The sequence below is a fragment of the Rana temporaria genome, chromosome 1 (assembly GCF_905171775.1).
Source record: "Rana temporaria chromosome 1, aRanTem1.1, whole genome shotgun sequence".
Classification (NCBI taxonomy): Eukaryota; Metazoa; Chordata; class Amphibia; order Anura; family Ranidae; genus Rana; species Rana temporaria.
In genome coordinates, this window is record NC_053489.1 from 221,756,871 (window position 1) to 221,770,401 (window position 13,531).

Sequence of the window (13,531 nt, forward strand, 5' to 3'; positions counted from 1 at the left end):
AGTAACAGCTACATGAAATGAGTGTCAATGGTGTTCATTTAATAAAGGCAAATAAGTGGTTTGATTTGCAAGGAAATTTGCACTTTGCAAAGAAATTCCCCCAGATCTTAATGAATGCAGTGAGATTTCACTTTGCAAAAAATATCCAATCACATGCAAAGGAAAAAAAAAACAGCATTTTTGTTTGCACGTGATTGGGTGGTAGAAGTCAGCAGAGCTTCACCTCATTCACTAAGCTCTAGGGATAATTATCTTAAAAAATCAACGTCTCTTGCAAAGTGAACAGTCCATTTGCCTTTAGTAGATTAACCCCAATATGTTGCTATAAATGACCATGTCTATATAAATAACCTCTCTAATGTCGCCTGCTTTCAGGCGATCTGTAACCGAAAGTCTATTTCAAATAAAATGACATCTCTACCTAAGGTCGCATTACTGAAAGGGGTCTTGCCATTACATTTTTGCAGAATCTGGTGTCCGAGTATAAGGGTAAAGAGAGAGCTCTCTGAGAGAAACAGATTATGGCCTTATGAACATTTGTACTCAGATGTTTATCGATCCGCATTGCGGATTGCCAGACACATTGAGCGATTGTAGCATTGTATCTACAGTAACTCCCAAAACCCACTGCAGCTATTGATCTGCAAAATCTCTCCTACTTGTGTTTTATTTTACTGTTTCTTTGTTTTAATTTGTTTAGTTGGGTAACATTATTCATCATATACTATGTAAAAGCACATTTGCAGAAACATGAATGGGCAGATGAATAAACATTTCCCAGAATTTGTCCTTCTATAGGTAAAGCACTTACTGTAACAATCACCCTTTTTTCAGTGCAGAAATGCATTGCACAATTGTCAGACCCTTTTCAGTTCTCTTTTTGCGTGTTGTCTTTACTAATGAAAACACGCCTTCTCTGGTGACTTGTCCAAGGTGCTGAAAAATGGGTTTTTATAGTTTCAGCACTTAGAAGGTTAATGTTATCATTAATATTATTATTTGCCCTTTTAGTATCAAAAGGGCAAATAAAACGGCCCCATTTAACCCAGCCAGTCAATACTAGGACAGGCTGGAATCTCCATGACAAAAGCAAGCATCACTTACAATATTAACCCCTTCATGACAGAAGGTAACACAAACCATAATGCCTGAATGCAGTTTTGTAACTTTGGCATGGGTTAGTAAAACTGTACCTATCTTTGCAAATACTTAGTGTATCAAGGTGGATTATACCTTTTTTTTAGGGTAAATAGGCCTTCATTTGGTTTAAAAATAGGATTTGTGTACCGTAAAATCCTTTTCTCTGAAGTCCATGGACGGACACAGCTTCCTTAAAATCTTGACTGTAGGGTTAGGTTCCGTCTATCAGGAGAGGATGCCTACAGTCAAGATTATAAGGAAGCATCCCTCCATGGACGAAAGAGAAACTAGGATTTTTGTACTCACCGTAAAATCCTTTTCTATGAAGTCCATGGACGGACACAGCTACCTTATAATCTAGACTGTAGGCATCCTCCCCTGACAGACGGAACATAACCCTACAGTCAAGATTATAAGGAAGCTGTGTCCGTCCATGGACAAAAGAGAAAATAGGATTTTTGTACTCACCATAAAATCCGTTTCTCTGAAGTCCATGGACGGACACGGCTTCCTTATAATCTTGACTGTAGGCATCCTCTCCTGATAGACAGAACGTCAGTCAAGATTATAAGGAAGCTGTGTCCGTCCATGGATGAAAGAGAAAATAGGATTTTTGTACTCACCGTAAAATCCTTTTCTCTGAAGTCCATGGACAGACACAGCATCCTTATAATCTTGACTGTAGGCATCCTCTCCTGATAGACGGAACATCAGTCAAGATTATAAGGAAGCTGTGTCCGTCCATGGACGAAAGAGAAATTTTAATTGATATCTCTCAATCTTTTTTTTTTATCATCAAAGGAAACTGGCCCAAGTAGTAAAAAAATATATATGTGGATAAAAGGAAAAAGTGGCTATATTTGGACTTTGATAGTATCAAATGTCGAGCATTTTGAAAGACTAGCAACTTTTTTAAATCCTGACTCGGTTGTCTCGCAAAATGAGCAGGATACAAGCCTCTGCGGTGTGCAGTACCGCATTTGGCCAGAAGTGCAGGGGCGGCGGTGACACTTGGAACAGTTCGGAGCTGTTTGGAAAAACTCGGAAACACTTGGAAATACTCTGTTCCTAAGTGTTTAGCCGAGCTGTCTCCGAGTATTTCCAAGTCTCTCCGGCGCCCCCACACCTCTGGCCACATACGGTATTGCATGCAATAGAAGTCAATGCGGAACAAATTATCTTTGTTTCTATTGACTTCTATGGGGAAACTTGCTTTGATATGCAAGTGCTTTGGATTACAAGCATTCTCCTGGAACGGATTATGCACATAATCCAAGGTTCCACTGTATATGCAAGCTGTTATATCTGCCAAACGATTTGTATCTCTCTCCATCCACGCCTGAGATTTACACAGCTCTACCACACAACACAACCTGATAGATTACACCACTTACAGAATAAATAAATATATAAATATTTTTAAATCAAAGTGTTGCCCATACACCAAAACATGCCAATCTATGGACATGTCACACATTGTTTGCCACGAGCCACTATGGTACATTGTCATGCATTGCAGCTTGCATGCGTTGCAGCAGCACATAGATGTAAATCAGCCAGTTATGATTTATTAATGAATATGGAGTTGCATTCCCTTTTGTATTTTTCATCCACTTGGAATTAAGCTTTAACCCTTAGCAAACAAAGCATCATTTACCTATGCTGCACCTGTAAAAAGGGTGTCTCCATCGAAAAAAATGACTTTTGGAAAGCTTGCAGAATTCAAACATTAAGGTGATTTACTTGTCATTACATTTTAGGTTTGCCTCATGCAGCACTTCAGGCTCTTTGTAAACTCATCACAGCTTCCGAAACTGGAGAACAGCTGATTAATCGGGTAAGTTGGATTTGCTTTGGCATCTTATTTAAATTAAATTTGTATGTTCCTCACAAATAGAACCCATTAATCTCTTAGTACACCACATACATTAGGAAACACTGGAGAATAATGTGTGCTTTTCCCAAACTAACAGGCTTACTTATTAATGCAAGTACAGTAACTTAGAAAAAAAAAAAACAGAACGTTTTCTGACCTTTTAGATGCTCCATGATTTTTTAAGTGTTACTGCACTTTGCATGCTATCATTGGCATGAGGTCGTATGCCGAAACATTGTAGAAAAAGGAGAAGGGACGCCCACCACGATTACATGGGTTGCTATGGGCAAAAATGGTCTTTTATTACACCAGGCTCTTTCCATGTTATATTTCCTTACATCTATATTTCAGTATAATTAAGACTTATTAATCCACTGTAACTCTTGCTAACACCCTTGAAGCCAACACCATTAGTGCATGGGAAATTGTGGGCATGGTTGTGAGCTGAGTGATCAGTAGTATTGCTTTATGAATAATCTATAATTCTGCATCATGTGTCTACAGCTGTCCATCACATTGCATTTAAGCTGATCTGTGTATATCATAGCAAGCACAGTCCTAAAGTAAAGGCAGATCTCATTCATGATTGGTGTGCTGTCTAAAATTGTGGAGTCTAGATTTACAATTTGAGCTGCTTGATTTATTTGCATGCTATCTGTGTTGTAGTCTAAAGAGCTGCACTGAGCAGGTACAGCATAAGTGGGCAGCATTAAACCATTGTCTGTGTTTCTTCCTTTTGCCTTTCCAAAGCTTTTCAACCACAACTAAGCCATATATATATTTTCTTATATCACCCGCTGATGTGGCTTGTTTAAAAAGTAGCGCAATAGTGCAGTTACCCATTGCACATGTTAATACATATTTATTAACTGAAGACTCACACACAAGCATTTATGGAATTAGCTGCAGAGGCCGTGGATCCATTGTAACATTCCAGCACTGACTGCAGCTCTGGGATGTTATGTAAAGTAATTTTGGGAACTGCAAAGAAATTTGTACCTACCATGAAAGGGACAGTTGGCTGGGTTTGGCCTCCAGGCCAAGGGCCTCCTCAGGTTATGTGTACAATTCAGTAACAATAGTCACCTACAGGAAAGCACTTTCTAACCCAGTGACCCTAGGTGTCACTGAAGTTTGCACCTCATATGTGCTCTATGTACTTCCTTACTAAGCCAATTAACACAATTTTAGGGTATCTAGAGACCTTTAATTATTATGTTACAAGTGGGATTGCCATATGTACCTAAGAGGAGTTAAATTGTGGGAGACCTATTTTATTTTAAAGTGGTTGCCCATAAGTCCCTAGACACATTTAACCCACAATTAGAAGCTGTAGGAAGTTTTAGCACTCAATCAGAATAACTGCTTTCATTCTCTTGTCTAGTTTCTCCTTGCTGTGGTATACTGAATGTTTGCATGCTGACGCTTTGTTGGTTAGGTAAAACTTCAGGCTCGTATGGTGACACTTGGTACTGGGGAAGGGGCAGGACAGAAAGAATGGCCGCTTCTGTGACATTAAGTTTGTCAGCTTTCAGTGATCTTCCAGGTGGATGCATGACCATTTATAGCTAATCTTTCTCAGCATGAACACAAATGAATGAACATGTTGCACTGTAACCTTTGCTTGCATTTAAGGCTTATTTTCTCTTTTCTTTTCCCTGTGCTTAATTTTATTTTTCTGCTTGTAATCTGCTGGCTTCTGAAGGCTGTTAAAAATATGGTTGGAGTGGTAAGTACATGACAAATTTAGATTCACTAGTTAGACAGTCAGTATAGTCCCATTTTTTTCTCTATGAACAGTACAACAAATGCAAATACTGGCATTCTAGTGGTACAACGTAACAAAACAGAACAAGACAACTATTTGGAGCTTAATAGCAGATCTTAGCAATTCTCGCTGACAGGCAGTGTACAACCACTATTCCAAAAACGTTGGTACACTGTGTAAAATCTACATAAAAACAGAATGCAACAATTTGAAAATCTCATAAACCCATATTTTATTCATAATAGAAAACATACCACGTGTTTAAACTGAGAAAATGTACCATTAAAAAAAAAATGTAAGGTAATTTTGAAATTGATGGCGCAACATGTTTCAAAAAAGTTGAGACAGGGCCATATGTACCATGCTGTAGCATCCCTTCTTCTTTTAACAACACTCTGTAAATGTCTGGGAACTGAGGAGGCCAGTTGCTGGAGTTTTGGGGGAGGAACGCTGTCCAATTTTTGCTTGATTAAGGATTCCAACTACTCAACAGTTCTGTTACATGTAGATTTCGCACAGCGTCCCAACATTTTTGGAATTGGGGTTGTATACTTGTACAGTTTGTCAGAATACCATGAACTGTACAATATACATTTCATTCACATTTCTCATTGCCAGGTTGAGCCAAACTTTGCTTTTGCAGAACAGTTTGTGGGAATGTCTGAAAAAATTGTAGAACAAATATAGGAATCTCTGAAACTTTTAAAGTATACCTAAAGTCCAACTTGTTTTAGGGTAGGTGGGGGGTTGAAACCACTTTCAACCAGCTGTGTCACATTAGGTAGATTTCCCTGAAGGACTTTATTTCCTGTAGACCAAACTGGAAATTAGAGGACATATTTTTAATGAGAGAAAAATTCTCCGTTAATTGTCACAGCAACAAGTGTCCCATTGGAAAATTTCTCTTTTGTGGCATCTCAAATTGAATTTACAATCGCTTTCATTCATGGTGACACTGGTGATGAGGACAATTAAAGAGAGTAAACCTCCCCAATGGGTTCTAGCCTCCCTAGCTCTATGTAGACTAAATAAAGATGAACTAACCAGGAGGATCACCATCAATGTTTCATTTACCTAAAAAAAATCTTAGTAGATCTATCTGATCTGAGGAAAACCATACAACAAAGGCATCCAGGCAGCCATGGTTCATACTTTGTATGATTATCTTATGTTTACACGTTGTGTACCAAACCTGGAGTTTTTCCTTAGATAAATGTATAATTGCTTCTGTCTGTATTAGTCTATATTTACTTAAAAAAAAAAGAGAATTGCATATCCTATTAGTAGGTACATGTATTTCCACTGTTCATTTACAGTAGATCAGTGCCCTCCAAACTGTGGCCCAGGGGCCGGATGTGGCCCTTTGCATGCCTTTATCTTGCCCTTGGGAAACAATTTCTCCCACTGACACCAATGATGAGAAATGATTCCTCCACTGACATCAATGATGAGGCACTATTCCTCCACTGACACCAAAGATGGACTTTATTCTTCTCACTGACATCATTAATGGGGCATTATTCTTTTTACTGATACCATTTTCTACTCCCACAGGCCACATTCCGGCCCCCCAAGGTCTAAAGGCCAGTAAACTGACCCTTTGTTTGGAAAGTTTTGAGACCCCTGATTTAGATGTTTGCTTGGGGATTAGTGTTAAAGCTGAACTTTCATCATTCATGCTTGTTTGGTCTGGGGGTATAAAACAGAGAGGAATGCTTACTATTTCCTAGAAGCCTGTTGAAGATCTTGTAACCAAGCATTTAGGTTTATGATGATAACATGGGACAATTCAATTATTTGACTGTTGGACTGTGCTTGGAAGTAGTACACAGGTTTGGAAAGTCAGTGTAATGTCAGTACTCCTAACCTACATACATGTTATTAGCCAGTGACTTAGAATATACTTAAGCCATTGCATCAGCATGAGTCAGGGAACTAATATTTTCAGAAGAGGTCAGTGATGGCAGCCTTCATGCTTCTTCCCCTTTGGCTTCCTTTATTCTATGAGGTGCCCATGATCACAGTATGATCAATGTTTTGTTCTTTTCTTTTTTTTCTTCAGCTGCATCAGGTCCTGGTTCAGTTGCAGACCGACAAAGATCATGACTTTTCCACAGTCCCAATCCAGGTGTGCATCAGTGTTCAGCTTTGGAGATTACCTGGATGTCATGAGTTTTTAGCAGCACTAGGTATGTTATATGTTTTCTTTTTATCACAAGAATGTATTTTATTTGAAAACCCAACATATACCCTTCACCAGGAGTAAAATTCCTCACAGTTGTGTAGAAATTAAGACATTGGGCATTTATATAGATTTTCTTTGTAGTTTTTTGCTCTGTTAGAACACATATTAGCTAATTGAGATAAAAGAAAGACATGTTCTATCAATGGATAGGAATCAGCTAAAGATTTAAAGTATATTTCTACTTTTCAAAATAACCTTAATAATTGAAATCATATTTTGTCCTTCTTTCAGGTTTCGATTTGTGTGAGGTGGGCCAAGAAGAAGTAATTCTGAAAACTGGCAAACAAGCCAACAAAAGAACAATGCAATTTGCTCTGCAATCCCTCCTAGCTCTTTTTGGTAATATTTTAATATGCAATTTTTTGTGATTTAAACATTAACTAGATGACCAAAACTTGTGAATGCTCAGCCTTTCCATGCCCTAGATCTCCCCACAGTTTCAGCAGTATTCCAGTGCTGATCCATGGACATTGATCTTTCCTGCACCACATAGAACACTAAAGATATGATTTATAACAGAGATCAAATACCAAAACACTGCACACTCTGATCTGCATCCTACAATGCATTTCAGAAAATTCAGAATACGGTGTGGAACCTGTAGTGTCTTGTGGAGTGTTCTCAGCATGTTACTGTAAAGAATATTACATGTAATCCTAGACTCAGCCCCAAATCCAATCACTGCCCAAATCATCCAGACTTCTCCTCCGAAACGTCAAGACCTCTAAGCAACTTATTCACTCCCTTGTTATGCCTCGCCTTGACTATATAACTCCCTCCTAACTGGCCTACCTCTCTGCAGGCTATCCCCTCTTCAGTTTATCATGAATGCCACTGCCAGACTCATCCACCTTACTAACCGTTCAGTGTCCGCCACTCCTCTCTGCCAATCCCTCCACTGGCTTCCCATTGCCTAATGAATTAAATAGAAAAAAAATAATAATAACATACAAAGCCATTCACAATTTTGCCCCGAGCTACATCACAAATCTCATCTCCAAATATCACCCAAACCATCCTTTCCGCTCCTCCCAAGACCTTCTGGTCTCTAGCTCCCTTGTCTCCTCCTCTTATTCTCATCTCCAGGACTTCTCCAGAGTCTCTCCCATCCTCTGAAATGCACTACCCCCAATCTGTCCGAGTATCTCCTACTATGTCCACTTTTAGGCGATCTCTGAAAACTCATCTCATCAGGGTGGCCTCTCCTGCCTCCAGCTAACAACCAAATATTCTACTCCCCTCATCAGTTCATCCCTCACATTCCCTACCTTTTGTTTCACCAGCCCATCCCTTTTAGATCGTAAGCTATCAGGAGCAGGGCTTCTCTAACTCTCTTGTTTTGAATTGTACTGTTGGTGCAGTGTCTTCCTGCATTGTAAGGCGCTGCGCAAACTGTTGGCGCTATATAAATCCTGTATAATAATAATAGATACCAAAGTCATGTGGCAGGTTTCCTTCTTGTCTTCCCAGAATTTTTTTCTTGTTTTATTAGAATGAATGGGATTTGCTTGCTTGAGAGTTCTGAGGCAAGCGAAGTGGAACATTCAGTTACAAAGCACAATACTTTGCTTTATAAATCTGTTCTAATGTTTTCTTCTTTAAAACTTTTAGGCCATACTGCTGCTGTATAGCCCCCTAGTGTAGATATTTAGGATGTTTTTCAATAGCTTTATTGATATTTGCTTAGGCTTTATGCATACTATACTTTTTTTGAGAACGTGTGTTGCTGTTTTAAGTATGGTTACGTATGCACATTGTTTTCATTTAAAAATATTGACAAATCATTTTTTTTTTTTTTTTTTTTTTTAGATTCTACTGAGCTTCCGAAACGCCTTAGTCTTGACAGTTCTTCTTCACTTGAATCACTGGCATCTTCACAATCTGTGTCTAACCCAATGCCACCAGGGTATCCTGGTCATCCATTCTCTCCAATCTGTCCAGATGGCATGGCTTCAGATGCTATCTCAGTCTACAGTCTTAGTTCCATTGCTTCATCAATGAGTTTTGTCTCTAAACCAGATTGCTTACCTGAAGGAGAACACAAACTACGTCATGACCATGACAGACCAAAAAATCTTCATTCTCTCAGGACCTCAGCTAGAGGCCAGTCTTCCCCACAAACCCAGATGTCATTAGGCAAAGAAGAACAGGAAGAGTATGAGGGATTTTCCATAATAAGCAATGAACCTCTTTTGTCATACACAGAAAGCCTTGATCCAAACCTTAGACAAGGCACCATTCAGGAAACAATACAAGTTTCTGTAAACTCAAAGGGCAGTATAAGCACACCTAACTCACCTGTAAAACTATCGCTGATTCCAAGTCCAAACTCACCATTCCAAAAAGTTGGAAAACTTGCAAGCTCTGATACTGGGGAATCAGATCAGTCGAGTACAGAAACAGACAGTACAGTTAAATCTCAAGAAGAGAACAATCCTAAACTCAATCCTGAAGAGCTGGCTCAAAAGATTTTAGAAGAGACTCAAAGCCACCTGATTGCTGTTGAACGTCTTCAAAGAAGTGGAAGTTTGAACAAAACAAGTCATTCACCTGATGGTGCTACAACACCTAATGGCAGTTCTTTGTTCAGGTCTTCAGAAACAAGCGCTTTTAGTAGACCTGTCCAGAAAGGGATGCCGTCTCCAGTTAATGTGAAACCAAAGCCTCCAACTAGAAGTTCCTCTCTTCAGAAAGTGAGCTCAGGGTATAATAGCCCAGCAAACTCTGAAACTTCTCTAAAAGACGCAGCTAGTCCCCACAGTAACCAGCCTTCCCCAAGTTCAGATTCTCCCTACTTTAAGTTGAAATATCCTAGCTCTCCATACAGTTCCCATATTTCAAGATCTCCTCGAAATATATCCCCAAGCTCAGGTCATCAATCTCCTGCAGGAAGTACATCATCTCCAGCGCTTTCATACTCCTCTGCTGGTTCTGCCCGATCAAGTCCCGCTGATGCCCCAGATCTGGATAAATTAAAACTTGCTGCAATTGATGAGAAGGTGAAGGCTATTCACAATCTGAAGATGTTTTGGACAAGTGGCCCTCAGCAAACATCAGGTCCAATCAAAATACTGCGTGGAACTCCCGGAACAATGACTTCAAAGAAAGACGTTCTTAGCTTGTTAAACCTCTCTCCACGACATAACAAGAAAGAAGCGGCTGTAGATAATCTTGAACTTAAAGAACTATCTGCTCGGAAAAAGCAGGTTGATGCTGCACAGCCAAATCCACCAAATGGCCACAAACACACAGAAAATATTAATGTAGCAAATATAACTCAATCCACCCCATCTATTAACATGCCTGCTTCTCTACGCAGCCTAAAACTGTCCTCTGGAAATGGGTACAAGTTCCTTTCACCAGGGAGATTTTTTCCTTCTTCAAAATGTTGAACTGTCTTTTATACAACTTTTAAGCCTGTTTTGCCATTTGTATATTGTTTATGTCCAATTGCCTTCATAAGTGACAGACTAAAATATTACATGTGAAGCAGAGGTTATAATGGTTGTTATTAAATCATAGGGTGAGGATTTTTCTAAGGTTTACCAAAAATTACATTCTAATGTACTTGTATATAAAAATATGCATTCAGTAGAAACATGGTCCACTTAGGTAATCAGAATAAATTAAAAAAATACTAGTATTTGTATTTTTTAGTAATGGTTTTCTAGAACAGCAGATCAACACTTTTTTTACTTTAGGTATTGTGGTTTCTTGGGCATATACTTCACATTAGACATTGCACGCATTACAAAGTGAATGATATTTATTTTCTTAGGTAGGAAAAGCTCTTATGTGATCTGATCTTAAAGTGTACACCAACCCTAAGCCTCTGTTCAATATGTTTGGCATCATGCTTCACTGTTTACAATTTTCTTAATCAATTTTTGTTTTTAAACACCTAAGGATTTCTGACATTTGTCCTACATCCTGCCTTGTAGTGCTGTCGCTGTGAACTTGTTTTCTCTTCATCTGGTTCCTGGCTTCTAAGTAAAAGTGATCTGGCTGGCTATACAGCTGCCTGATCACTTTTACAGGATAAACAATGTGCTGCCCCTCTGTGGTTCCCAGGCTCTCCTGTTCTTCCCAGGAGCCTGAGACCCCAACAGACACTGTTAGGATAGCAGGCTGTAGGACATCAAAAAACAGCCATTCTCAAGTGTCCTCTGCAGAGTGTGGACCTGGAAGCACTTTTAAAATTTCGACTGCAAATCCAGGTGAACAGCAAATCAAGCACAGTCTCAATGTTGTTTCATCAGTGCACACAGTTTTCAACTCAACCTTATCTTTTATTTTGTACATAACAAGGGAGATTATAGTGTGTTTGTGTGCATTAAAATGTGTAGTTTTTACTGAAACTATAGATTTTATAAACAGTTGCACAAATATTGTGCGATAATAAAAATTGCAGCTACTGACTTTCAATTCTACTGTATAGGGTCTCTGCTTTCAGAAAACATATGTTTTTGGATTTTAAGTAATATTCTAACCAGAAATGCAAATTGTAATATGTGTGCAAAGTGGTTATATCTGTTCCAAAGTTTCTTTCCTGGAGACCCTGACAGTAACAGCACTATAGCAGGCTGACAGCAGTAAGCCACTGACTTGCAATTAGCAACAGTGCTCCTTTAGTTTCATTGGGCTACTTATCTGATACACCTGATAGACAGCCCAACATCCAACTGAAGAGCACACATGACAAGCTGACAACCCTGCTGCTAATTGAGAGACAGCGGTTTAGGGAAACTGATTACGGTGAGACTTGATGCCAAACAGAAAAATCGATTTTGGGTTTACATAACCTTATGTGTGCTTACAAAGGCTGTGTACAGAATGACAAAGGTAATATGCAAAGTGTAGAACCCATAAAAACAAATTATATTTTGGTTTAGGTCAGGGATGATAAATTGTGATCAGTTGTTGTGGGTAACTTTTAAATTGCATATTATTCTTTGCCTTTATTAAAAAAAAAAACTTGTATTATCCACATGCTTTTTACACTCTGAGTAAAAGCCACTCCTGAGCAAGGAATCTTATTTGCTGCTTGAGTGGACATACAGTACATGTGGATATGCGTATAGTGTACCTGGTAGTTCACAGATAGGCAGTGGCTGCATTTCCACCATGGCACCACAAATAGGGAGTTGTACTTTGTAAGTACCCCCAAGAACCCTTCTTAGTGGCCCTGGGCATTTGAGAGAGAGTCATACAACTTAAGAGTACTGATTATGTTGACCATTTCTCAATATATTCCATACTACATCATGGGCAGAACCCAGAATAAGTGGTCCTTAGAATGAGATCAGCTAGCCACTTTCTCTTAGTCATCCCTGGAGAAATGTGTTCAGGCAGTTCATTCTAATCTCCATTCGGGCAGGAAAGTCCTGTTTGTTTTAAGCAGAAGTAATGAATTTGTCCTCTGAAACATTGATAATTACTATGAATCCCTATGTATCACCAGGTTCTTCTGATTAAGCCAGGTTTTTGTCGCTGTTTTTCTTTCTACATTTATTTTATTCAAAAGAAAAATGTAGTTTTCGATTACACAGTTACAGAATTTGTTTTTATACTGTCAAACTTCTTGTATGCAGAATCATTTGTTCAAACATATTTAGCGATGAAGACATCTTAGCATAATTTACCCCAAATCTGTAATTAACTTTTAGACCCATTCTAAGAATAAATAGGATATATTTTGTACGAATCAGGGCTTGAAAACCAAGGCATTCTCTTCTGTTTTATTTATACATGTGTCAAAACACAGTTGATGAATGTTCTATAAAAAATAACATCTGACAATAAAGACAAATTCTGAGTGATGTCGAGATGAATATAACGCTTGCTTCTGTAATCCACCATAGATTGCTAATTGCAGGTATGATAATCAGAGAAGTTTTCTGGCACAATGAAGTAAACATTAATATCTGTATCTTATTGGACAGTAAAGTAAATCCAGGTATTAAGAAATAGGCCTAAGGAACAATTTTAGTCTCTTGCTAAGGGGCCACATAACCACTTGTTGCACTTTGTTTCAAGTAAGATGATTTACCAACAGGCTACACATTTGTAAGAATAAAATCACATGTAATTCATCCATAATTGGACTTGAAATGATTTTGAGATTTTAATGATAAGGTGATCATTGTGTAAGTGCCCTTTTCCCAAGGCATAAATGTTAATTGTCATGACACAAGATATCATTTACAGAGTGTATTTATTATTTAAGTGGGTTGTATAATCTACCTGAAGAGTTATCAAGCACCATCTTCAGCTCTTAAAGAGGTTGTAAAGGTTTATTTTATTTATTTTTTAAATAACAAACATGTCATACTTACCTCCACTGTGCAGTTCGTTTTGCACAGAGTGGCCCTGATCCTGCTGTTCTGGGGTCCCTCAGTGGCTGTCTCAGCTCCTCCTTGCAATAGCTAACCCCCTCTGGGAAGCTCTCTCCCGAGGGGGTTATCTTGTGGGTGCGCTCCCTTCTCATACACTCTGCGTCCAT

The 13,531-nt window shown here is 38.7% G+C and overlaps 1 protein-coding gene across 2 annotated transcripts in view; it reads left to right on the forward strand.

Moving 5' to 3' along the window:
• TTC28 (tetratricopeptide repeat domain 28) overlaps positions 1-13,128 on the forward strand; it is a 636,155-nt gene extending 623,027 nt beyond the window's left edge. The window contains exons 18-22 of one of the 2 annotated variants that reach the window (XM_040350766.1): positions 2,901-2,977; positions 4,722-4,745; positions 6,847-6,973; positions 7,261-7,368; positions 8,839-13,128. In XM_040350766.1, the coding sequence (XP_040206700.1) occupies positions 2,901-2,977; positions 4,722-4,745; positions 6,847-6,973; positions 7,261-7,368; positions 8,839-10,421 (1,919 nt within the window). In that variant the 3' untranslated portion in view covers positions 10,422-13,128. The remainder of the gene's footprint in view (positions 1-2,900; positions 2,978-4,721; positions 4,746-6,846; positions 6,974-7,260; positions 7,369-8,838) is intronic. The other variant, XM_040350776.1, reaches the window with a different exon arrangement.
• Positions 13,129-13,531: the final 403 nt, after the last annotated feature.